The 24,280-nt window shown below is 45.0% G+C and overlaps 1 protein-coding gene across 7 annotated transcripts in view; it reads left to right on the top strand.

The window, feature by feature from the left end:
- Nucleotides 1-24,280, top strand: part of tp73 (tumor protein p73) — a 43,122-nt gene that overhangs the window by 15,484 nt on the left and 3,358 nt on the right. For 3 of the 7 annotated variants that reach the window (XM_049016004.1, XM_049016005.1, XM_049016006.1), the window contains exons 4-13: nt 3,073-3,318; nt 13,298-13,484; nt 14,375-14,490; nt 15,202-15,311; nt 16,069-16,211; nt 16,301-16,389; nt 16,936-17,057; nt 18,672-18,823; nt 20,630-20,762; nt 23,282-23,375. In XM_049016004.1, coding sequence (XP_048871961.1) covers nt 3,073-3,318; nt 13,298-13,484; nt 14,375-14,490; nt 15,202-15,311; nt 16,069-16,211; nt 16,301-16,389; nt 16,936-17,057; nt 18,672-18,823; nt 20,630-20,762; nt 23,282-23,375 — 1,392 coding nt within the window. Of the gene's footprint in view, nt 1-1,666; nt 2,043-3,072; nt 3,319-13,297; nt 13,485-14,374; nt 14,491-15,201; nt 15,312-16,068; nt 16,212-16,300; nt 16,390-16,935; nt 17,058-18,671; nt 18,824-20,629; nt 20,763-23,281; nt 23,376-24,280 lie in introns of those variants that run through there. The other 4 variants (XM_049016009.1, XM_049016010.1, XM_049016008.1 and 1 more) reach the window with 4 other exon arrangements.

Here is a 24,280-nt window from a genome sequence, read left to right as displayed (position 1 = left end):
ATATGCTAAGTCAATAAATATTGATTGAATGATTGATTGATTTTATTCAAAGCGACTTATAGTTCTACCCACATATAAATATAGACTGAAGCAATACCTTCTTCAAGAGATTCTCCTGGGGCTAATGTGGCCGTCAGATGTTTTGTCTGCCTGGTTTGAGGATCAGTCTCCTCTATGTGATCTGGTGATACTGCAGTCATAGCATTAGAAAACGACGTCAGGTGCAGTTCTGACACACCGTCTGATCGATCGTTTGAGAGAACGGAGCCATATACTTTCTTGCTTTGGAAATGTCTTTGAACTTCAGCACACAAACTACACATCATCAGGTCATATCCCGTTATGTCTGTCATTGGATGGGATCGCGTCTTTCTTTTCTGACCACACGCCCCAGCGCTGCTAAAATAGACACATGGCATTTGAAGCAGAAGTGTACTTGGGGTGCCCCCACCAGCTGCCCGAGACTTTTGGAGGGTGCATTCCTTTGTACCTTGGTACTTTTCTCTATTGGCCCATATTTTAAACATTATAGGCTAAAGCAGTTCTTACAAACCCAGTCCTCGGGGCCCACAGACAGTCCACATTTTTGTTCCCTCCCTGCTCCAAGCCAATCAAGATCACCTAGTACCTGGTACAGGTGTGTTGGGAGTTGGGAGAGAGCAAAAACGTGGACTGCCTGGCGGTCCCTGAGGACTGGCTTAGGAAACTGTGTTACTCGGCCTCAGCGCTTGCATTTTGGCACATAGTCAGGAGGTGCATGAAGGCAGAAACCACCTTCCCACTTCACTCTCCTCCGACAGCTGAACCTACAGTGGAGACCATTCCCAGAAAGCAAGACCCCTCCAGTGGTGCCTCATCGGTGCTCCCAGTGGATAGGGAGTCACATATAACTCAATTGTTTGGATGAAGCAGAATCTTGGTCTGGATTTTTACTTTCTGCACCTGAAATGTCCAGCTCTGGGAGCAACCATTAGGGGAGGGCGGGGGGCAGGGGGTGGGGGAGGGGCTGCTCTATTTATGATAAACTGACAAGTTTGCTGAGCTCATAAAAGCACTGGCTGCAATACAGAGACAGCATCTGATCTAAGGTTTCACTGGGAAGCACTGCACTGTGTCTCATCTACGATTCTGCTTAGAAAATAAAATAATCAATATTTTGTTTTTCTAATTTTGATGTGGGGTAGTAACAGGAGTGGCCACATATTTACCTGGCCATGGCTTAGATCTCCCCCAGCACTCCTTGTACACGATAATGCCAGTCAAAAGCAGCCCCTTTTCAGCGTGAAAATGTCACACACTCTCACGCCAAATCAGTATTCTGTAGTGGCCTAATCTGGCTGAATCCGGTCACTTTGCCCACGACATCAGAAAGTGTCTTCACTTCACTTACTAGATTTTTTTTCAGGTAACATTTTAACACGGAACAGACACAATTTTGTAGACTTTCGAAAAACACGACTTCCTCAAGCAAACTGCAGCATCAGTGATAAGGAGCCTGTCTGAAAAGAATCCCGTAGCCCATATATGGAAGCGTACAATCTTCTCTCTTTGACCTTTGAACCTTGCTATTCATTCTTTTTTTTTCCTCCTTCGTCTTCGTCTCCTTCTCCGAGACGAACCCGCCAGCCCGTGTTTACTTAGGTCGGGCCTTCTGAGAGCGAGAACAGCTTCTTGCAAGTATCTACCTGTATCGATGTTGTAGTCTGGGTTAGGGCATGTCATAATTAGGGAAACATGTGCTTTTTCATTTGCGCTCTGCTCCCCACACGCTGCACTGCGCTCTGCAGCTGCCTGGTTGCCCAGCCTCACATTGGGAAGGGTTCCTTCGTTGGAGACGGTGCCACAGACCAGGAGAAGGTGAAGAATGCACTAGTCGACCACACGGGCGCATGCTCCTGGCAGACCCAAGCAGGGACTATGCTGCCCACTTCTTAAGGTTGCTGGTCTGCCGGATTTTCAAAGAGACTTATATATTATATTTCTTTTTTTTTTCTTTGAGAAAACACAGCAGTCGTTGGACAATGTACTATGTCAAGAAGAAGGTAATATATTCTTTTAACAAATGGGGAAGAGGTGTTGTGTTTCAATGAGAGTTCTCCCTTTCTCACTAATTTAACAGCATAGCTGCAGTTCATGTCCTCCATAGAGGAATGTTCAAAGCATCGTAACTTTAATATGATATTACCTTGCTTCATATTTTACTTTATGCTCTGAAGACTGTGTTTTGTACCATGATCTACTGTATATAATTTTATGCACATATAATACATTTTTATCTTGTGAACAGATATTTTGTCTATATATGTCTGCTATACTTCTCCGTTACTATGTAAATGGCAATCAATTTCTATCAGACCTTAATCCTTTCTCTCACTGGGGGGAGGGAATATTTCCAGCAATATAATTTAGCTTCTAATGTCAGGAGCTGATAACCCTGAACATAGAGCAGAATACATATGAAATCCACCAGTAAACGTGATGACGTCAACCAGTCAGCCTTTAAAAGCAAAACCTGTTTATATCCTTAACCAATCATGCCAAGGAGAGATTCGTATGCAGCATATTGCTGCTGTGCTTAACTCGTCTCCTACATGGCAGAAGAGGCCATAGAGTGATTCGATCTCAGCACACAGAGAGCATCCCGCGTAGGAGCGAAGGGGATCGGCGCAGATGTGTCGCAGAGCCCGAAGTGTTTCATACTTCATATTTTTCAAAGTCGTTTTCTTCAGGCACAATTTACGTGCTTACTCTCAGCCCTCCCCCTTTGCACGCTAGTCGGACGTCTCCACGAGGTGGTCGGTACACTGTACCCCCAGAGAGCTTCCTGACTTCAGACCTAACCAGAGGTGTGTGGAAAATGGCAGCAATTAGGCTACGGTCAGATTAGGATTTGTATTACAAGCACCCCCACCCCCCACCCCCCCACATGCCGGCCCCTCGCTGCCTGCCTCGGGACAGGGATGCTACCCCTTTAAGTGCGCCTGGATGTAACAGGAGCCCGCCAAGGCGGGTGGATGTCTCCCTGCTCCCTCTTACCTATGTGTGTCCTGTCTAACCCCCCCCGACCCTCAGTCCCAGTACAGCCTCCTGAGCAGCAGCATGGAGCCCAGCCTGGGGGGCCGAGCAGCCTCTGCCAGCCCCTACAGCTCCGAGCACGCCTCCAGCGCGCCCGCGCCATCGCCTTACTCTCAGCCCAACTCCACCTTCGACGCCATATCGCCGGCGCCCGCCATCCCCTCCAACGCCGACTACCCCGGACCACACGGCTTTGAGGTCACCTTCCAGCAGTCCAGCACCGCCAAGTCCGCTACATGGACGGTGAGTGTCACCCCCCCCCCCCCCCCCCACCTACACCCCACCCTAGCGTACACGGGGCACACACACTGACGCACACACACCTGTAGCCACTGCGGCCACTAAGGGGGGCCTGCCGGCGTGCGAAGACATACCTGTATCACCCCCCCCCATCACTGTCGTCATTCTCCCGTTCTTCACTCATGGGAGGTGACTTAGTGTCACTGCCTGAACCGTGTGGCAGTTCTGCGCAAATCTTCACTCGGGCCGTCCAGTCCGCCCAGCCCCTGCTTGATATGTCCATCTTCGTGGCAGCGTGTCATGCTTGTTTCACTCTTAGATCAATCGGGTTTCGGTTACTGAGGTGGTTGGACTTACTGGAAATGGCGCAGGTGCCTTTGACTCACTTTGTGCAATGGGGTCACCTGCCTTGAGAGATGGACCGATGCTGGACTGGTGGAACATTCTTCAGTTGATACTTACTCAAAGTTTTTTTTTTTTTTTTAATAGATTAAACATTGCCATTAGCAAGCCTATTTACTTTTTTGTACAGTTTGTCCTAAATTCTGTAGGGATATAATGTTAATGTAGTGTCTTTATTGTGATTTTGGCCTTGTCGAACTAGAGGAATGTAACATTATTTTTCTCACGGTTTAAAATGAGACGAGGAAACGTGTATGGTGTATTTGTGTGAGTTTGTCGCTGCGTTTGCGCCAGTCCGTCCGTCCGTCAGGGTGACAGGTACAGTATGGGGGCGTGGGGGTGGGGGGGGGGGCAGAGTGCGGGGAAGTGCGGTGCGACTGGCGGAGAAGCGAGAAAACGCGGGACCAGGAAACTTCAGAGAAATTGCCCATCATATTTTTGGGATGTGATCTTGTTACCATAGGCGGATCGGGGTGCGGGACACCGGAGCATTGCTGCAAAAACCCGCCGTCCTCTTGCTGTGGACCGAGGTCCTCAGCGCTACCATTGATGGGCATTGTATGCAGCGATTATTCACGGCAAAATGCAAACGCATTTACACCTCTTAATAGGGTCTTTTAATGAAATGTTATTAAGTCTGTGCCAAATCCTTAAAGATGGGATACAAAAACGGATACGGGAGCAACTGATGATATTTGTCGCAAGTATTTCTGCTACTTACTCTTGTTTTATTCTAACTGGGCAGTTACAACAATAAATTTACCAAGGCACATAAACCCCAGTATTAAAGTACTTGCTGTTAAATATGATTTAGTCACATTTTTGCAAGGTTTTCACGATATTGTTCCCGTATTATACGGTTATACGGGCACTTTACGCTTTATTATCCCTTAATTATACCTTAGTCTCTCTTTCCAAGGTGCAGCTGCCAGAAAAAAAAATGATAAAAGCTAGAGGAATATCATTATTACGTTTTTTATACTTCGTTCGAGTGGCGTGTCAAGAGTTTACCTTCCGAATATGATATTACAAAGATAATTACGGTATATAACAGACAGAAGCATTTAATATATTTTTTGCAAGAGGATAAAAGGATGAAAGAACCACATAAAAGATAACAGTCGTTATTTAAATTTTGCAGTTGTATATTTTAAAACGTCTTGAGGCAGAATGTGAAGTAAGGGTGACTGAAGGGTGCAGATAGAAGACGGGCAGTGTAGATGGGCTGCGGGGTTTCTCCTTTCCCGAAACCCTATACGCGTGTATTTCCTCTCAGCTGACATGTGTGTATTATAAAAGCATTCCTCAGCAGCTAAACGCGGAGTTTTCCTGGTGTTAAAAGAGCGATCGCGGATCACAGGAATGCGAATCTACTCCGGGCCTCTGTTTGTCCTGCTATCTGATTACTTTGACTGAGCAGCCTTTTCAACTAAATGCCACTCCGGCCGTTTTTTCAGCCCTGCTCTCGAAGAAACGGAAACTCACGTTTTATGAAGGGATTCCGTAATAACGATAAATACGGTAGGTGTGACAAAGGGTGCAGAATCAGGGGGGAAAAAATTCTGATTTGGGTGTTTATTGAGAAACAAATGGCCTTGGGTGGCAGTTACTGCAGGGGTACGTGACCTCAGCCTGTCACCAGCGTGACCTTTTGGAAACAGAGCCAACGCCCACTTGCTTTGGGCCGGTTTCGCTCTGTTTGCCCTATTAATTCATGCGTGAGCAGGACCCAAAGGTGCTGAAAAGTGATCCGAGGGGCAGAGCAGTGGGGTTAGGGTGGGGGTCACTGCAGGGGAAACTCCCCCCCCCCCCCCAATTCCTCAATGCCATCGTTCCCAAAGGCGTACATTTCGAGGCAGTGTCTCACATTGACTGAGCAACAAAGACTCTCCCCTCCTTTGTCATCTGCAGTGCTGAACCAAATGCTGCAGACCATCATTTAATCCCCCTTTTTGGACGTAAAACTGCCAGTGAAAGCAACTTGTCATAGATATCGGCGCTGGATTGGTCTGAGTCTGTGCAGTGACAGCAAGGGAACCCCTTCCTGTGTTTATTAGGAGTGAAATCGAATATTTTTTAACTTCATCAACTAGATTAGAAGACAGTGCCACTTTATAGTGGTGCTAAATTAGCAATAATGAAAGATAAGTACATTTTTGTGCTGGGTGATCACTGCATTTTGTTTGATCTTGGTAAAATATACTTATAATTAAACCATCTTTTCATGGCATTAATCAGTTTTATCTTGCTGGCAGACACGTCCGTATTTAGTTGGTTGTGTGTTAGATATGGTTATGTTTTGCTAGCTGCCTATAAATAGGCGACGTGTGGAATAGCAAAAGGATTAAGGCTTCATTGTTAAAAGCTGACGGACAGGAGCCGAGGAGATGTAACCGGGACGACCGGCTACTATGACGATTTGTCCTGAACGGCAGCTACCTTCCACTCTCTAGTTATCTGTTTAGCGAGAATCGCGTAGGATTTCCTAAGAAAGGTCAGGATCTTACGCTACTGTGAAAATCCTAACGTTTAGGACCTGTACCACAGAAGTTCAGAAGATACAGCTTTGCAGGGGCATCACAATGAACAGCCCCCCCCAAATAAATGTACACTAATTAGTTGAAATAGTGTCTTCCCTACATTAATTTTCATTAGAATCAGACCCTCCCTAGTTCAGGCCGAGCTCCGCTTTTCATAAAACTCTAGTCACACTCCTGCAGCTAAACATTGTTAGCAAGGCATTAGGCCCCTAACTTGCACGTAAATGCAGCAGGAGTGACTTTTACCTGCATACGCCTCGTATGCTTGTCTTATAGGTCGTATGAGTGATATGGACATGCAGACTCCCAAGGGAGAAGCTCTGACGGCTCATAAATCCAGTAGCTTTCAAATGCGGGACAAAGTATTAAGTTCCTTGGTAGCGAAATCGGCCGGATTGAGTGGCAGAGGAGCCAAACTGTCGATGTGAGATACAGCCGCATTGAGACGGACGCTGAGTGAAGTGGCGTTCTAGCGACCAACGGCCCCCTGAGCCACACTAGTATCTGCCATTAAGGGCCATAAACACAGGTATGAAACTCTAAGCTCCCCTCATTTAAGGGAGCAGGCACTGAATAGGCCTGTCACGCTATAATCAGACAGTTTGGAGCAGGAGGAAGGGAAATAGTCTATTATCAGTACAACGGCCATTTATTTACCCGTCAAAATAAATCCCCCCCCCCCAGGCACTAACAGAGGTCAGAGGTCCCCTTCTATCCCTGGGCCCCTTTTATGGAAACCTGTCTTATTTATAAATCCCTGTTCTCGCCAGGTGAAGGTGGTCATTGGGTTAGAACCTGAAAAGGACATGAACTTCTATAAAGATAAAGACCCCTGTTAGTTTGCTTCTCTGGACACGAGACATTTAGAGAGTAGCTAAGTATCTCCCTGTAGTCCGGGGCGTGTTTCATAGTGGCGTTACTGCAAATCTGTCTAAGGAGTTTTATGTCAGAACTAAGAGATTGTGTGATACCGCATGACCGAAGATGTCAGCACATTGGTGTTATTGATAGTGATCGAACAAGAAAGATAAAAATTCCAGTCAAATTATTTTTTTTTTCTCTGTTTGCTATTTTGAACTTTTGAGTTTTGGTTTTATATGTGATCTTTTCTTATATGAGGGGGTCCTTTTGCTTTTTGTTTTGGCGCTGTTGGTAATTTGATATGGGGCAGACCTCTGTCTAAGTTTGGATTTTTGTCCCCCTCGGTTTTGATGAGTGCTGTTGGATCGACACACACCGGTGTGCTGGCCTCCCTCGCGAGTGAAAGGGACGCATCGCCTCCCTTCCGATGTTCAACGGGTTAAAAGCCAAGTGCGACAGATGGTCCGGTGCCTTGGCAAGCGCTTCCCTAGACAACAAAGGGATTATGGCTGCACGGCAGCCCAAATTAAAGTGTTACCTTAATATGGGGGGGGATTCCCAAATCACATCATCGCATGTGTTTATGTCTCCAAGCCCCCGTCATTAAATGAATGCTGGCTGTGTATACTTACAGAAGTTGTGGGATTACACACTGCAGAGGGGTGAGGCACAGCATTGAGAGTTTTTAAGGGTTAAAGAGGGTGCTTTGTGCAGGATTGTATGGCCCCCAGCCATGGGGAATGGCATAGGGGCATGCTGAGTGCTTTTTCTGCTCTCTGACGGGTGTTTTCTACGGTCACGTCGTGTGGGATGAATCATTACTTTGCAATGGTGCACCAGTAAGACCAGCAACACTGAGACGTGTCACAAACCTGGAACATTCAGGATTGAAGTTCCCATTGATTCTGAACAAGACCCAAGTGAACCATTTAGCTTAGATATTTTAACAACCATACCCACCAATTGAGAATTCTATACATAACAACAGTTCTAGTCCAGAGAATTCGATATGACGGCCTTCAGACAGATTAGGTCTCCTGGTTGAGCCCTTGATGTTTTAGGATGCTAGTAACGCCCCTGGTGATACCCATGACAGTTTCATCCCTACATTTTCTTTAATGGTGCACATATCTAGCAGAATGTTCTAGAGAGAGAGCTGTGTGGTCGGGGTGGAGTGCCCAGACAGGTGAATGGGGTATGCCGACGCCCCCCCACATTTAATCGGTCTTGCATGACTCTGCCTCATGTGGACGTCCCGCTTTCACAAAAACAGCCTTGTCCTCCCCAGCTCAGAGGAAAAGGAGTCACGGATGATGGAAATTAGATTTAACACCCCCAGACTTTTCAATACACCCCCCCCCCCATGATGCTGAGGATTTTATTTTACCCAATGGAGGGCTTGGTATCGACGAGCTGGAACTCGCATCCAAGCTGCTCTTCTCGTCTATTACCCTCTCCAGCAGAGAACACGTTCCGGCACGCCACAGCCACCCCCATCTCCGCAGAAAGCCCCCCCACCCCCCTAAATCCAAATCTAACTGCTCTTAGTACCCCCCCCCCCCCCCGGGACTCAGTACTACATAATTCCGAGTTCTTCCCATGTCTAAACCTCAGTCACTCTTCCTCCGTCCTCATCCTGTGTTGACCCTGCTGCCATATTTTTTTTTTGCAAAAAAAAAAAAAACCCACAAATTCAGCTTCTGCTCTAATTATCCAGGTCCAAAGATTTGCTCTGTTCCGCATCACATCTTACTGTTCTGCAGCAGAGCAGATTAGTAAAGGTTTAGGCAAAGATCAGGGACTTCGGACCAAAAGTACAGCCATTGGTGTTACGGTTTGATGCAGTAAGTGTGCAGTAAATATTGACATGTTTTGTATATAAACAGCCGTGTATTTTATCTGTTCGGGTCACGCTGCCACTTCCCATGTCTGTTGTTTTTGACAGGATACAAGTTTCACTGAATATTTATCCATTTCTATGTCTTGAGACATTCTGAGCCCTGATGTCAGACCACATCCACGAAGGAACATTTGCTCACCGTCAAAAAACCGCTTGACAGGATGGACGTGTAACGGTGTTAGCAACGTTTCAGACAATAGAAATCAAGCTCAGATAAGGGATCAAAGAATGATTACATGGACTTTCGCGAAGCTGTGTCACTCCACTTATATGACGGCGTTATTGTAAATGATGAAATGTGCCTCAGTGCTTGTGGTGTAGAGCTGCTTGGTGTCACCCGGCAAGGAGTAAATCTTCCAGATCAAGATGTCGAACAAAGTCCCCGAGACCGTGAGGCGGCCGACGCAGAGCGTGGAGAAGCGGCTGTTGCTGCTCCCGCCCGCGCTAACATATCTGTCCTGTTAGCCGGAGTGGCGGCTGGCAAGCTGCGGCACGCTGGAGGAGATGACAGACATGTTATTATCACTCAGTGTCTCCTAGCTTGTCCAAACCTGCGCCGGGCCATTGATCAGCCGCAGGAGACCCGTCTGTAAGCCCCCCCCCCCCCCCCCCCCCAACCCCCGAACACACACCTCCGCAATCTCCACAATTTCTCTTGACTTTATATATAAAATCTGGCTGCTTAAGACATGCTACCCAAAAAGACTTGCATCTGCCTTACGAAGCTTAAGAGGCATAAGCAATGTGGGTTACACATATTCCATGTGGACTTGAACGAGCAGTACTAATCCCTGTTTATGTGGTTTCGACCTTAACCACTGCTCCACCTGCTGGCTCAGCTGTGATTTTCTCCATTCTACAGTTCACAGTTGGCCCCCACAGTCACCTCTTCCCACCGCATTTCACACTCACCCTTCGCTGACCATGTGTTGGTCCCCCTCACCCTCCATTGTGTGCGGTCTGTGGGAAGCTTAGGTGGTCCAGGAACAAGGGGGAGGGGGGCTGTCATTACCAGCATTGGTTTGATTAAGAAGGTAATTAAATGTAGGAAATGGAAGGAGGTGAGTATAGTCTTGGATGGGCAAGTCTGGGCCCTTCCCAGAATACCACTGCATTGATTCACCTTGTACTTCTCCTCCATTGTCAGTATGGTTCTGTCCAAACGTGTTGCCAATTAGTTGTTCCACTCTCATGATCCCAAAAGGAGAGGTATTGTTCAAATTAAATTACAAAAAAACTTGGCAATGGGAAAAATGGAAACATTACCATGTTATGGATATCTTAACTTGCTGATGTTGACATGTATTTCTGTTCTGCATTTAAGAGGCTTGGCTTTTAAAGGAATTTCCCGTTTCATGGCATATTTTATCTATTTCTTAATCTACGTTTATCTATAACATCCCTAGATATATGACTGTTTATTGCATTGATGAAATTCCTATTACATAAACTGTTCGTAGGAACAATAGCTGTGCCACTTCTTTGACCTGAACTTACCATCCAGTAAGGAGACCAGCTCCTCAAACACTGCACGTGCTGACATGCCGACTCATCTGGAATCCTTTGGCATGCCTCTACTGAAGCAGTGACCAGCCCACCTTGACATATTCACTGGGATACATGGGATTCAGTTCAGTGACTCTTGACCTTGGCTTGAACTTCTTTGAGTTATATGGATACGCTATGGACAGGATAACAGTCCAGCTTATGGCTCTGAAACACACATTCACCTGGTCACATGATCACATTACCCCAGAGGAAAAAATATACCTTATGTATATGTGTCAGGAGGAAACCTAGAGCCATCAGATGAAGTCTTTGTGAAAATGGACCTGCCTTTGTAGCTGACGGTGCCTTTCAATATGTAATTTTTTTAAGGGAACCCTTGTCTTACCCCAGTTATGTCTCTAATAACTCAGCGTTGACTCCCCTTTGGAGTTGATATCTCAGCTTTGACTCCCCCTTGACTCGTTTTCAGGGTGATAATTCAGTTTTAATTCTACTTTGACTCGTCTTCGGGGTGATAACCCAGTTTTGACTCTACCTTGGGGTGATAACCCCAATACGCCTCTTCTTGAACATACCAACTCAGCCCTAACCTAACAAGTCCCCCCCATCAGTTATATCCAGGTGAGGTCAGGCCAAGACACGGTGAGAGCTCTTCTCCCAGGAAAACCAACTTCCATCCTCAACCAACCCCCCCCCCCGACACACACACACCAAAACGGTTTGCCGGGCGTGTCCCCATCTGCCTGGGAATGTTGGCTCAGGAAGGGGGTGTCAGGGGTAAGGGAAGAGAATGCATTTTCACACCTGCATATTTTAATCATGTCTTGAACCACAACATGTCAACAATCTGATAGCTAGTAAAATTTAGTTTTTCTATGGATTCCAGCAAATTGTCATGGCTAAATCAAGCGGTAGCATCAGTTTTTAAGACTAAATCATTCCTTATTGTTGCCTTTTAATAATACCAATCTGTATTCAGGCACTCTACCTTATGACTATAATAGGAGATTTTCGTATAATCAGAGAATTTTTTGAGGTCCCACAGTTGCCTGAGGACATTGATTGAATTCTGATATGTTCATATATCTTTCCTCTCTGAAGAGCGATGTACGATTCCCTCTGGTAAATGTTTTAGATTGCTTTATTGCATAAAGTCTTGTTGCGACTTGTCATTTTTGGGAAGATGGTGGACCCCCCCCCCCCCTCGTCCCCCCGCCCCCCCATCGTTTAGTGAATCTGAATTTCAGTGGATGGACGACCGCCAGCGTGAATGATTCTAAGCCGTCTGAGGTCATTCGATTTGCATACATGCAAATGTTCACATTTATTTGTTTTAAACAGAGCGGGGGGGTTGGCTCAAATTTTGCGGCACTTTAAGGGTGACTGCAAAAAAAAAAAACGGTCGTTTTTCAGATGAAGTCACTTCGCAGTACAGCTTTAGTCCAAATGTAGCCAGTTTTTAAAACATACATTTCAGTTTACTTGTTGGAGCCTGGAGCATTTAATGGCACCTCTAGGCTCCAGTACTAGTTATTAGTTATTAGGGGACATTCAGAAGGAGAGATGTGGCTGAATGAATTCCGCTGTGCCAACAGGGGTGGGTACAAACCCATAAATGATGCCTCATTCCTAATCATACTTCACCTGCCACTTCTTCTCTGCCTAATTCTGCTGGCCATCTTTGAGGAACGTTGTAGCACACGGCTTCACTTAAAGCTTTGTTATGTCTGGCAATTTTACGCGTGTGTGTTAGCAATCGTGTATAATACTGTCCTGAAAAATGATGTATTTATTTGCCTTTGGTCTTTACCTACTGCATACCAGGGTGGTTCACTTTCATTTTTGCGATTTTTGATAGAATCTCAATAATAAATACATTCCTTCTATCTAACTATCTATTAGGGGTGTAACGGTACACAAAAATCACCTTGGTTTTGAAGTCACGGTTGTTTCCGGTACATCTGGGAAACGCAAATAGCTTCTTTTTTCCTTTATTAATCAGTGGTTTACCGGACGAAGTAAGACGGTATTTCTCAAATAAAAAGACTCTGTCAACACTGCTGCCATCTACTAATAGAAAACAAAAAAAATTCCTTAAAAGTAACTTAAAATAAATATTATCTTAATATAATAAAAATAAAATAAATAAGCCCCCTGAATCATTAAGGTGCACATTTAAAAACAAACTTTATTATGTTATCTATCTATCTATCTATCTATCTATCTATCTATCTATCTATCTATCTATCTATCTATCTATCTATCTATCTATCTATCTATCTATCTATCTATCTATCTATCTATCTATCTATCTATCCAGTCTGAATGAAAGTGTCTGTGTACGTTTGTTACAATTGTATTACAACCATTTTCACATATAGTTCCGCTCTTTGAACAGAAACACATTGCTATCATTTCTGCATTTTTTTGTTTGTTTTACACATAATTGTTTCTGCAGAGAAAAAACAAGCAAAACGTTTTTATCTGCTGACATACATCATAGTAAGAGACTTGAGGTTAATTTGGACACTGTTTCCTTGCATCAAAGTCGAGAGTTGATTGGTGGCGTGCAGTAAACTGTTGATTACAGTACTTAAAAGGGAAATTTAAAATTCACATAGGTAAAAGTAGCCGATATGCATTTTCAGGTTTAGTTCTTATCACTTGCAAAACACGTTGAATGATGATAGCTAATTGTCCTTGAAATGCAAACCGGTGGCATTCGCACTGGGCCAAGGACAAAACGTGACTCTCTGACTGGCTTCCCCAGTACTCACCCTTGCTGAAGAAGCTGTACTGCCAGATTGCCAAGACGTGCCCCATCCAGATCAAGCTGTCCACTGCCCCGCCCCCTGGCAGCGTAATCCGCGCCATGCCCGTCTACAAGAAGGCGGAGCACGTGACCGAGGTGGTGAAACGATGTCCCAACCATGAGCTGGGTCGCGATTTCAACGATGGTAAGAGACCAATGCCCCCCCCCCCCACCCACAATGGCCGCTTTAATAACACCCTAGACAATGGAGGTGGAGTTAGAAGAAACCAGTGTGTTTCTCAATCCGGTTCTCAGGGACCCACAGGTGGTCCAGGTTTTTGCTTCTTCTCAGCTCCCTACCAGACAGTTCATGTTTTTTCTGAGCTGGGAGGGATCAAAAATGTGGACTGTCTGTGGGTTCCCAAAGGACCGGATTGGGAAAGACTGGAATAAACCGTGGGAGAGAAGCTCATCAAAGCGTAGTGTGTAGGCAGCCTGAATACACATACAGGTGGTGGAGTACAACAGTTTCACCGCATGCAAAAGACATCATGTGTTGAACAGGCTGGACAAACAGGATTTGATTTATGTTATCAGAGAGCGTCGGTGAGAACCAAAAGACGCACGCTCTCACTAATGCCATAGCTTTTAGCTTCAGCTAATGAAGAACACATTCTATCCCCCAATGCAGGCAACTCTGGGAGTTTATAAACACTCTGTCAGCTAGGCCAGAGCTAAGCATGGGCAGATTGCTACGTAAGGGTGACAACTGGCGCAAGGGGAGCCAGACAAAGTCCCCAACCAGCGAAATCTGCTGAGGGGCACTCCTTCACCAACACCCCCAAATGTCAGCACAAAATATGTCCTGCTTATTGAACATGAGTGTAATTGTTGTTATTTAGGTTATTAGCAGACATATTCTGTGTTTTGTGAATATTGTTGACCGAAGTCAACGTGTCATTTTTGATGAAGCAGCATCGTAATGACGCTTTTCATGAGCTATATTATTTTTCCTCATTCTTCTTTACTATGAAATGGCGTGGATTGCAGTTATCTTTCACCTAACGGCTCCCGCTACCGCTGTACCCTACCCAGGCCAGGTGGCTCCAGCCAGTCACCTCATCCGAGTGGAAGGGAACAACCTGTCCCAGTACGTGGACGACCCTGTCACAGGTCGGCAGAGCGTGTTGGTGCCCTACGAGTCTCCGCAGGTTCGTGCTCTGCTGCCCTGCTCTGTAAGGACTGCCATTGCACGCACACGTTATCATTATCACTACTTTGCATAGCTAGCACCTTTACCCAAAGTAACTTACAATTTTACAGTTGTGTAATTTTATCACAATGACAAGCAAGACCCTCCTTCAACTTGCAACCCTCTGGCATTGAAGTTCATGCTGTTATCTGACATGTTGTGTATTACGCTAACGTTGCAAATTTTAGATGACACCTAAAAACAATGATAGACCTGTCCCTGGGCTCTTAATCTGAAGATTAAAGGCACATACTTCAGCTGCGGGTATTCACCCACACCATGGTAGGATTATTTCGCTCCCAGAGATGATCCTTCAGCTCCTTTGGCTTACAGACATTTCAGGAGACTCCGGTTCACGTTCCTGCCATCTATACTGAGCATTTCTTCCCAGCCACGACCTAACAGTAGTTCGGGCCCTGCCAGTAAACGTGTCTGAACTAGCATGAAGAGAGAAAGTATGGTATTTCAGCAGATCAAATGGACGTTTACCAACGAGCAAAATCACTTTTAATCATTATTATTGTTATCATTGTTCTTTTTGTCTAATTGCTGCTTAGAATTTTGTGCCTGTTGTACATCATTTCTTATCTTGGTTTTTGACATGATGGATATTGTACAGGTTTAGAAACAGGATATTACTGAGTGATGTGAAGTTGTTCACTTTTCACAGGTGGGCACTGAGTTTACCACGATCCTCTACAACTTCATGTGCAACAGCAGCTGCGTGGGAGGCATGAACCGGAGACCCATCCTCATCATCATCACGCTGGAGATGAGAGAGTAAGAACCTCTAGCCATCCGTATATAAACACACATGTGCACAGACCTTATATCCATCCATCCAACCATTTTCCAAACCGCTTATCCTACTGGGTCGCAGGGGGTCCGGAGCCTATCCCGGAAGCAATGGGCACGAGGCAGGGAACAACCCAGGATGGGGGGCCAGCCCATCGCAGGGCACACTCACACACCATTCACTCACACATGCACACCTACGGGCAATTTAGCAACTCCAATTAGCCTCAGCATGTTTTTAGACTGTGGGAGGAAACCGGAGTACCCGGAGGAAACCCCACGACGACATGGGGAGAACATGCAACTGCACACACACACATGTGACCCAGGCGGAGACTCGAACCCGGGTCCCAAAGGTGTGAGGCAACAGTGTTAACCACTGCACCACCATGCCGCCCCTCACCCTAACCACTGCACCACCATGCCGCCCCTCACCCTAACCACTGCACCACCATGCCGCCCCTCAGACCTTACATGGCATGTTAAATACTCATAGAGGCTTTCCTTATACAAAAATCTTCTTAGGGCAGAATGAAAAATGATTGGTTCATTGGGATAACCAATCAGATTGCAGAGGAGGTGGGACCAAGATATCTGATTAGTTAATCCCTCCTCTAGTTGCTTAGACTCACCTTCTCTATAATCTGATTGGCTATCTCTCTGAACCAATAATTTTTCAGTCTCCCCGAAGAACATTTTTGTGTAAGAAAAATTCCCATGAGTATGTTAAATCTGCCCACAGTGGCCAGGTCTTGGGTCGGAGGTCGTTCGAGGGCCGGATATGCGCGTGCCCAGGGCGTGATCGCAAGGCAGACGAGGACCACTTCCGGGAACAGCAGGCCCTAAACGACAACGTGGCCAAGAACAGCAATACCAACAAACGCAGTGAGTAGCAACCCTTCTTAGTGGCCCCCTGCTGGACTCACAGCCACTGCACCACCAACAACATTCCCCCTATTGTGTCCCATTTGCAGCTTTCAAGCAGACGCCAGTGTCCATTCCAGGACCTGCTGTGAACTTCAAAAAGCGTCGACATGGAGAGGAGGAGATCTACTATATTCCTGTAAGAGACAAAAGGAATTGGCCTACAGATGTGACCTACTCACTGTCCACTTTTCTTGAATTAAAATTCTCACTCCAGCCAGCTGACTAAAGTTGGCAGTCCTGTTATTATTCAATGGGAAATGCTCCATTTTCTGAAATCAGACTGTATATTTACCTGATACTGACACTATAAAATCTGTCTTTAAGAGGGAATAAACTGATTGCTTGTCCAACACTTATAATGTCTACTAGCAAGAAAAGAAGTCTGCTGATACTAATTGCTAAACTTCACAAAGCAATTACACCAACTAACTAATTACACCAACTACTTTTTCCACACTGCAGTTACTTGATTAATTATATCCATTACTCTCTTCTGCTTTGCACTGATCTCTGTTAGAAAAATTACATTCATTCTTATTCATAAATTCATAACAAGGTATGGTCATGCATTAGATAATCGACTGCCTGTGATCCAGTTACAGCAGCAGGCATACTAAGTCCTCTTGCGTGCGAGGTGTATGGGGAGCTCTCACGGCCTCTATGCGACCCGTGTGCTGTGCAGGTGCGGGGCCGGGAGAACTTTGACATCCTGATGAAGATCAAGGACAGCTTGGAGCTGATGGAACTGGTTCCCCAGCAGCTGGTGGAGTCCTACAGGCAGCAGCAGCAGCTCCTGCAAAGACAGTAAGTCGGCTGCTCGTTCGGGTGGGGGGGGGGGCGTGGAGACTACCCACCCAAACACACCGTCTGCCCACCTGACGGAGACAAGCCAAATTTAACCAAACATTAGTGATTTCGTAGAATTTCCCTTGGACACCCCCTAAGAGAGAGAATATTATTATTTTTTTAATTGTTATTCCCACCCCCTGAATCAACTTTTACCTACCAGGGATTCCCCAAGACTTCTGACACAATTCAAACACACTAGTGCCTAAATGCCCAACCCCAGAATGCCATTCTGTAGACGCGCCCACAAGTTACACTACCATTCAGAAATGTGGGGTCACTTAGGAATGTCCTTGTTTTCCATGAAAACATGCATGAGACTTTGCTTTCATCGAAGAGTCCTCAGTTTGCAGCAGATACAGCCTTGAACACCTTGGGCATTGTCATGTTGTGGAGGTAATCTGACAAGATTTCACTATGCGCTTCCTGAAGCATCTCCCACACGTTTGATTGGCTTGATGGGCACTTCTTACGTACCATTCGGTCCAGCTGCCTCCATAACGGCTCAGTAGAGTTGAGATCCGGTGACTGTGCTGGCCGCTCCATTATTCACAGAACACCAGCTGACTGCTTCCCTAAATAGTCCTTGCATAGCTTGAAACTGTGTTTGGGTCATTGTCCTGTTGTAGGACGAAATTGGCTTCAATTCATCTCACGAACGTTTTGTGATCTGAACACCTTAGATTTTCCGTCCATCCATAGCACTTTTTTCCAGTGTCCAGTGTCTGTGTTCATTTCCCCTCTCAGTCTTTCCTTTTAACTGGCCACTCTGAGATACGGCTTTTTCTTAGCAATCCTGCCTAGAAGGGCCAGCATGCCGGAGTTGCCTCTTCACTGTTGACGCTGAGGCTGGTCTTTTGCAGGTCCTATTTAACGAAGCTGCCAGTTGAAGACCAATGAGGCGTCTGTTTCTCAAACTACACACTCTAATATATTTATCCTCTTGCTCAGTTCTGCATCAGGGTTTCCTCTCCTCCTTCTATTGCAGTTAGATCCAGTTTGCGCTGCTCTGTGAAGGGAGTCATACACAGCATTGTACGAGATCTGCAGTTTCCTGGAAATTTCTCGCATGGAATAGCCTTCATTTCTCAGAACAAGAATAGAATAATGAGCTTCAGAAGACAGTTCTTTGTTTCTGACCTTTTTGAGCTTGTAATCAAACCCACGATCACTGATGCTCCAGACACTAGTTCTAAGGTGGCCAGTTTTATTGCTTCTTTAATCAGCACAACAGATTTCAGCTCCGCTAATATAATCGCAAAAGGGTTTTCTAATGATCAATCAAGCTTTAAAAATGATAAACTCGCAATAACTTTCCACTGGAACACAGGACTAATTGTTACTGACAAGGGGCCTCTGTACACCTAAGTAAATATTCCATTAGAAAACAGCCATTTCCATCTATCATAGTCATTTACAACATTAACAATGTCTACACAGAATTTCTGATCAATCTGGTCTTATTTTAATGAACGAAAAACTTGTTTGTTTTCAAAAGCAAGGAAGTTTCACCCCAAACTTCGGCACGGTACTGTATGCTCACCGCAGCCCAACCCCCTCTTTCCCGGACAGGAGCCACGTATCGGCCCCCTCCTCCTCCTACGGCTCCCCCATGCCCAACATGAACAAACTCCACGGGGGCATCGGCAAGCTGCCAACCGTGAATCACCTGGTGGGCCAGTCCCAGCAGAGCCCTGGACCCCTCCCCGGCATGACGCACATGGGTGAGGCCCACACCTCCATTCTGTCATTATTTACCCATCCATCCATTCATCCATCCCTCCATCCTTCCATCATTCTGCTTATGCCATTCAGAGTCATCATTGGGATCTAGAGCCACACACACACACACACACACACACACACAGCTGCAGTCATATCCTTATGGGGACTCTCCATTCATTTCTATGAGCATATCCGTAATCCTAAAAATGTTAAATCTGCCCACAAATCTTAACCCCTACCCAGCCCTAACCTTAACCATAAGCAACCAAACAAAATACACAACATTTTTAGTTTTTTTTTTAACTTTAACTACAAAACATCAAAATAGCAGGTTTGTATCACTTTCTGGAGAAATGTGTTCCCCACAATGTAATATGTGCATAACACACACACACACACCCACACACACACATACACACAGAGTTGCACATTAAAGCCAAGTTTACAGTCTCGCCTAAAACGCTTGTGTTTTGACTGCCATAGGAAACCAGAGTAGCTCTCAGGAAACCCACAGAAACGCAGGGAAAACATACAAATAAGCCACACACACAGGCTCAATTCAGACTCAATCAATAATACCTACAATAATTAAATGATACATTGTAGTAAATGTAGCTGTTTAGTCGGCTTTTACGACCTTTAGATCTCCAGCACTTTGGTCAATGAGAATCAGTCATTTGGGCAGTTAAATCAGAGCATCCTGCAGAAACACAGACACCTAGAATCATGCATTTTAATAGAAACAAACTCTACAGCCCCAAACATTAATGATGTGTCATATTTCGTTGGCTTGTCTGTGCTACCATCAAGCTATTTACAACTACACTCTCAGAAAAAGGGTAAAAATGTGTTGTCACTGGTGCTGTACCCATGTAATTGTACCTTTTAAGGTACAGAAATTGACTGAGGAACATCCCAAAGGTACAACCAGCATCAATGTCCCATCAATGGTACAGAAATGTTCCTCAGAGTCCATTTGTGTATCTTAAAAGGTACAGTTACCTTCAGCTAAGGGAACAGTTGGCAGACTCTGGAGGGTACAGCCCCAGTGATAAGCAAAGGTACACATTTTTACCCTTTCTTCTAAAAGTATACTCTTCATTTATTTTCTTCAATATGCAGCTAATAAGCCAGTGGTTTCACCTCCTCATCGAGTTTGTTACATTATGGGTGAAGAGGCTATTAGGTGGATTCTGGGACAAACTCTACCATTTATGCAGTAACCGTGCAGTAACAGCAGCTCGGACAGTTAGCACTGACCAAATGAAGAACAAAATTCCCCAACAGGATTAGTTTACCGAAAACCTGCTGTGGAAAATGAGCGAGTTTAGGTTCCCGACACCTGTACCATATGATGAGGAGGCCGGACTTTACATCATAGGTGGTATCAATTGTTCTTCGCTTGACCAACTGTATGGAATAGAGTAACCAAAGGAAGGAGAAGCTGCAGATGCTGGTGGTAGTTTGTTAATGGATACTGCTTAGTGTTATCCAGATTCTGCTCCCTCAGCACGTCACTGATACACACTAAGGGAGAGAATGGACTTTATGCATGAGACACAACCAAGCATCAAGCTGCTTTTAACCAAAAATGATGAGATTTCTGTGCCCAGCCTTGCCGGGTTGGTACACACGTCTTCTCCTGGCACGCATCATGTGCATGTTTCCATTCCCAGCGTGTGCTTTGATTCCCGCGGTTTGTTACTTTGTGTCTATGTACCGCTGCTTTTCCCGCCAAATCCGCCACCTTCTAAGGCAGGAATGTCAGCGGCCCCTGATCGCTCCTGCGTTTCTCTCCCGCTCAGGTTCCAACATGCTGAACAGCCATCACATGCAGGCCAACGGCGACATGAATGGGGGCCACTCTGCCCAGACTGTGGCGTCCGCCTCGCACTGCACCCCTCCCCCTCCGTATAACCCTGACCCCAGCCTCGTCAGGTACTTAACCCTCCACTGATGCACCCGTGACACACCCCAGCCCGGACACCCCCCGTTCTGCCTCACTGGCAGCCCGTCGGGCTAAAGCGGAGCTCAGCCCGCTCAGCTCTTCCGGCCACGATGCAGAACGGTCCCATCCACTGTCCCACATTGTGTCACTATCTGCATTTGGGCTCCAAAGCTGCATCTATGTACCAGTAACTACGGTGCCATCAGTGGTTCTCAGCTTATGCTCTAAATGTATGAACAGCCTAACCACCAAGTGCGCATGTCTGCTTTTCCGAACCCAGTTGGAACAAAATCACGCACATGCCCGTATGACATCATGAAAGTAACCCCCTCCCCCCTCACAAGATACATACTTTCATGGTGTAAACACGCGAAACTCATACCATTTCGTATTGGATCGTACTAGTTTGAATTGCACTATTGCTTGTTACTATCGTTTGTGTCCTATATTTATTGTCTTGATTTTAAAGTTCTAGTAAAGTAGTCTGAAAAAGTCTTTTTCAAAATTTCATTCAATCTAATACATTTCATTCAATCCCATACATTTAACGTGATTGTAACAGGCTGATTGTAATGAGACTGCAATGTTAAACGTACTTTTTTAAGCACAAACACTGCAGTAACATCTTTCTCAGAACTGTCACTGAATACATGAACACAGTAACATATTTAGGAGACGCCGAGTGAAATTCGCTTGTGACGTTGCACTTCTTTTTCAAGCAAACGATTTACGCTTTTATTTACATCTCGATTACCGAATATGAATACATTGACGCGATAGCGTATTTCACAAATAAATGAGCACACCGTGTATTTTTTAAACTTTTCCTTTTTTAAGCGAGAGGTTTTCTCTCTTAGTTGCAGCTCGATCACCGAATGCGAGTACATTAGTGCAATAACATATTGTAAATGTCCGCACCGCCGATGTTTCACTGGAACAGGGGCGGTGCTTTCATGACATCATACGAGCATGGGCGTGGTTTTGTTCTAACTGGGTTCAGATAAGCTTGCACTGAATGAGAGCTTCAGGAAGATGGTGATTTTCAGGCGACGATTAAGATGCAGAAATGTCGGAGCGTAGCATCAATTTGTCATATGTATACATATGTAAGCCTGTTACACCTACATTATATTTACTTAGATATTTCTCTGTGACATAACTGTGGTCCTGACTGAGGCTTCGGCACTGACATGGCTGTGTATTTAAAAAACAGCAAATGTAATGCACCTTCTGGTCACAAGACCAATTCCTTAAGTATTACGCCACCTGCTGGCTTATACTAGCAAAGAAAAATAATATGGTGTTCACTCACGTCAGTCCTCGGGGATCTGATTGGGGTTAGACTAAAAATGTGGCCTATTGCATAATTCCCATTACTGCAAATTTACTACGATTCTCATTTAGGAAAAAAAAAACACAGTAGGAAGATTAGCACCTTTTAGAAAACTGTTCACTGTTTAAACAGCAGGAAGCTGAAGGAATGAGTAGTGTTTTTTCTCAGTAAGTAATGCTACTTGACCCAAATTCTTTTAAATTTGCAAATGGCTTTCAAAGCTGAGCTGTTTGTCACAGACAGGGCTTCACATGCAAGATCTTTTAATGATCAAAGCTGAATGAAAATGACTCAGCTGGAATAATAAGGAACTGGACACTTAATTTGCTTGTAAGTAAGCTGTCCACAGAATAAGGATGTATGTATATAAATGGTGTATACACATTTACTAGAGCATATCTTTGCCTAAATTCATTCATTTCAATATTTCCTTCCTTGTCAGGCTGTCACAGTCAAGTACTAATGTGCAGCATTTTATTTATTTGTTTTAAATTCTGTTCAGTATAGCATTATGTTTGATAAAGTGGAATTATTGGTACTTTTTTATATTGTACAATACTTTCATGTTTAAAAAAAAACCCTCTGTGTTTATAATAAAAACATTATAGAAACAAAAAGGCGTGAATCATTTAATGCAGAGTGCATTTCCATAACCTTCCATAACCATAACCCAGTTCAGCAGGGAAGATTTGAGGGGCACCACTGGTGTGACGTGTTACTGCATGATGCATGTTTACTTACAGATGTGTGGGAGTTTTACTTACACGAAAATGTTCTGAGGGCAGAAGGAAAAATGATTGGTTCAGAGAGATAAGGTGGGTCCAAGTAACGATAAGACCAAGACAGATCTGATTGGTTGGTCCCGCCTCCTCTAGTCACTTGGACCCACCTCCTCTACAATCTGATTGGTTATCTCCCTTAAACAATAATTTTTCCTTCTGCCCTCAGAACACTTCTGCGTAAGTAAAACTCCCATGAGCCTGTAGGTCTGTTACACAGCAGAGTACTAACACACACTGTGTTCTTGACCCGATGGGTTCTGATGGGGACCAGGCCAGGCCTTTAGGAAGACATGCTCCTCAGTTCCCTCTGCCGTGCGTTCCCGTACTTAAACACTGACGGTGCTGTAAGCAGGAAGGAGCTGTCTTCACAGCGGGATTCTTTTTCTCTGAACAGTTTCTTAACCAGTCTCGGATGCCAAAACTGCATTGACTACTTCACATCCCAGGGCCTGCAGAGCGTGTATCACCTCCAGACCCTGTCTATGGAGGTAAACGACAGCCCTCTCGTCATCTTCACTTCTGCTTTGTGGCCATCAAACTCCAGTCCTTGCGGGCCATGCGCTGTGCTGGTGTCCATCCCTGCAGAGTACTTATCTTACAGAGCCATTGATTGGCTGGATCGCACAATTTAAATGAAAAAATGACCAAAGAAATGTGTTGGTTCATGACTCACCTTTACTGTCTCTAAACCAAATTTGTTCATTGTTATTTAAAAGCTTTTACAGGTGTAATCCTGGCCTAAATTATACAAGATTAAATTATAACTCAATTTAAAATAGTCATAATTCATTATTTACGGCTTAAGAATGATTAAATAAAACCTCATTGGTGGAAATAACTCAAGGGCTGTAGTCAATTTAAAGGATGAAAATACTAGCATCAATACCACAAATTTTTAGATTTTTTTTGGCAACATTACTGCAAAATGACCACCAAACTGAAAATGGCATGTTTGATTTAATGCAATTTCTTGATGCAGTCTGTTCAAGAGTCCAAAAAAAAGTTTAATTGAGGGGTGTGCTGAAGTGAAAAGCAGGACCACCCCACCCCCCCCGCCCCCCCATGTCCTGTGGGGATTGGAGTTTTACACATTTGTGATTATTCTGGAATCTGGATCAATGAAATTTGTTCATCTGTGAGGTGCAGTCATGCAGCAATGAAAGTTACGTGCACAGTCATGGTGGAGCAGAGTGCCTAGTTGCACATAATCATGCTTGTTTGGAGTGTTCATGGCCAGAGTAGCTAATAATAAACACATGGTGTGATGTTCCTGCTTGTTTGCGCACAGTGAAAGCTGATCAGTGCATTGACTGCTGATGTCTCATATTGTACACAGTCTCGATGGGCATGTTTCTTAATTGTGTGATAGTTAGTGTGCACAGTGACGTCCACG

The sequence above is a fragment of the Brienomyrus brachyistius genome, chromosome 6 (genome assembly GCF_023856365.1).
Source record: "Brienomyrus brachyistius isolate T26 chromosome 6, BBRACH_0.4, whole genome shotgun sequence".
NCBI classification, from domain to species: Eukaryota; Metazoa; Chordata; class Actinopteri; order Osteoglossiformes; family Mormyridae; genus Brienomyrus; species Brienomyrus brachyistius.
The sequence above is the reverse complement of the archived record's forward strand: the minus strand, read 5'-3'. Positions and strand labels throughout refer to the sequence as shown.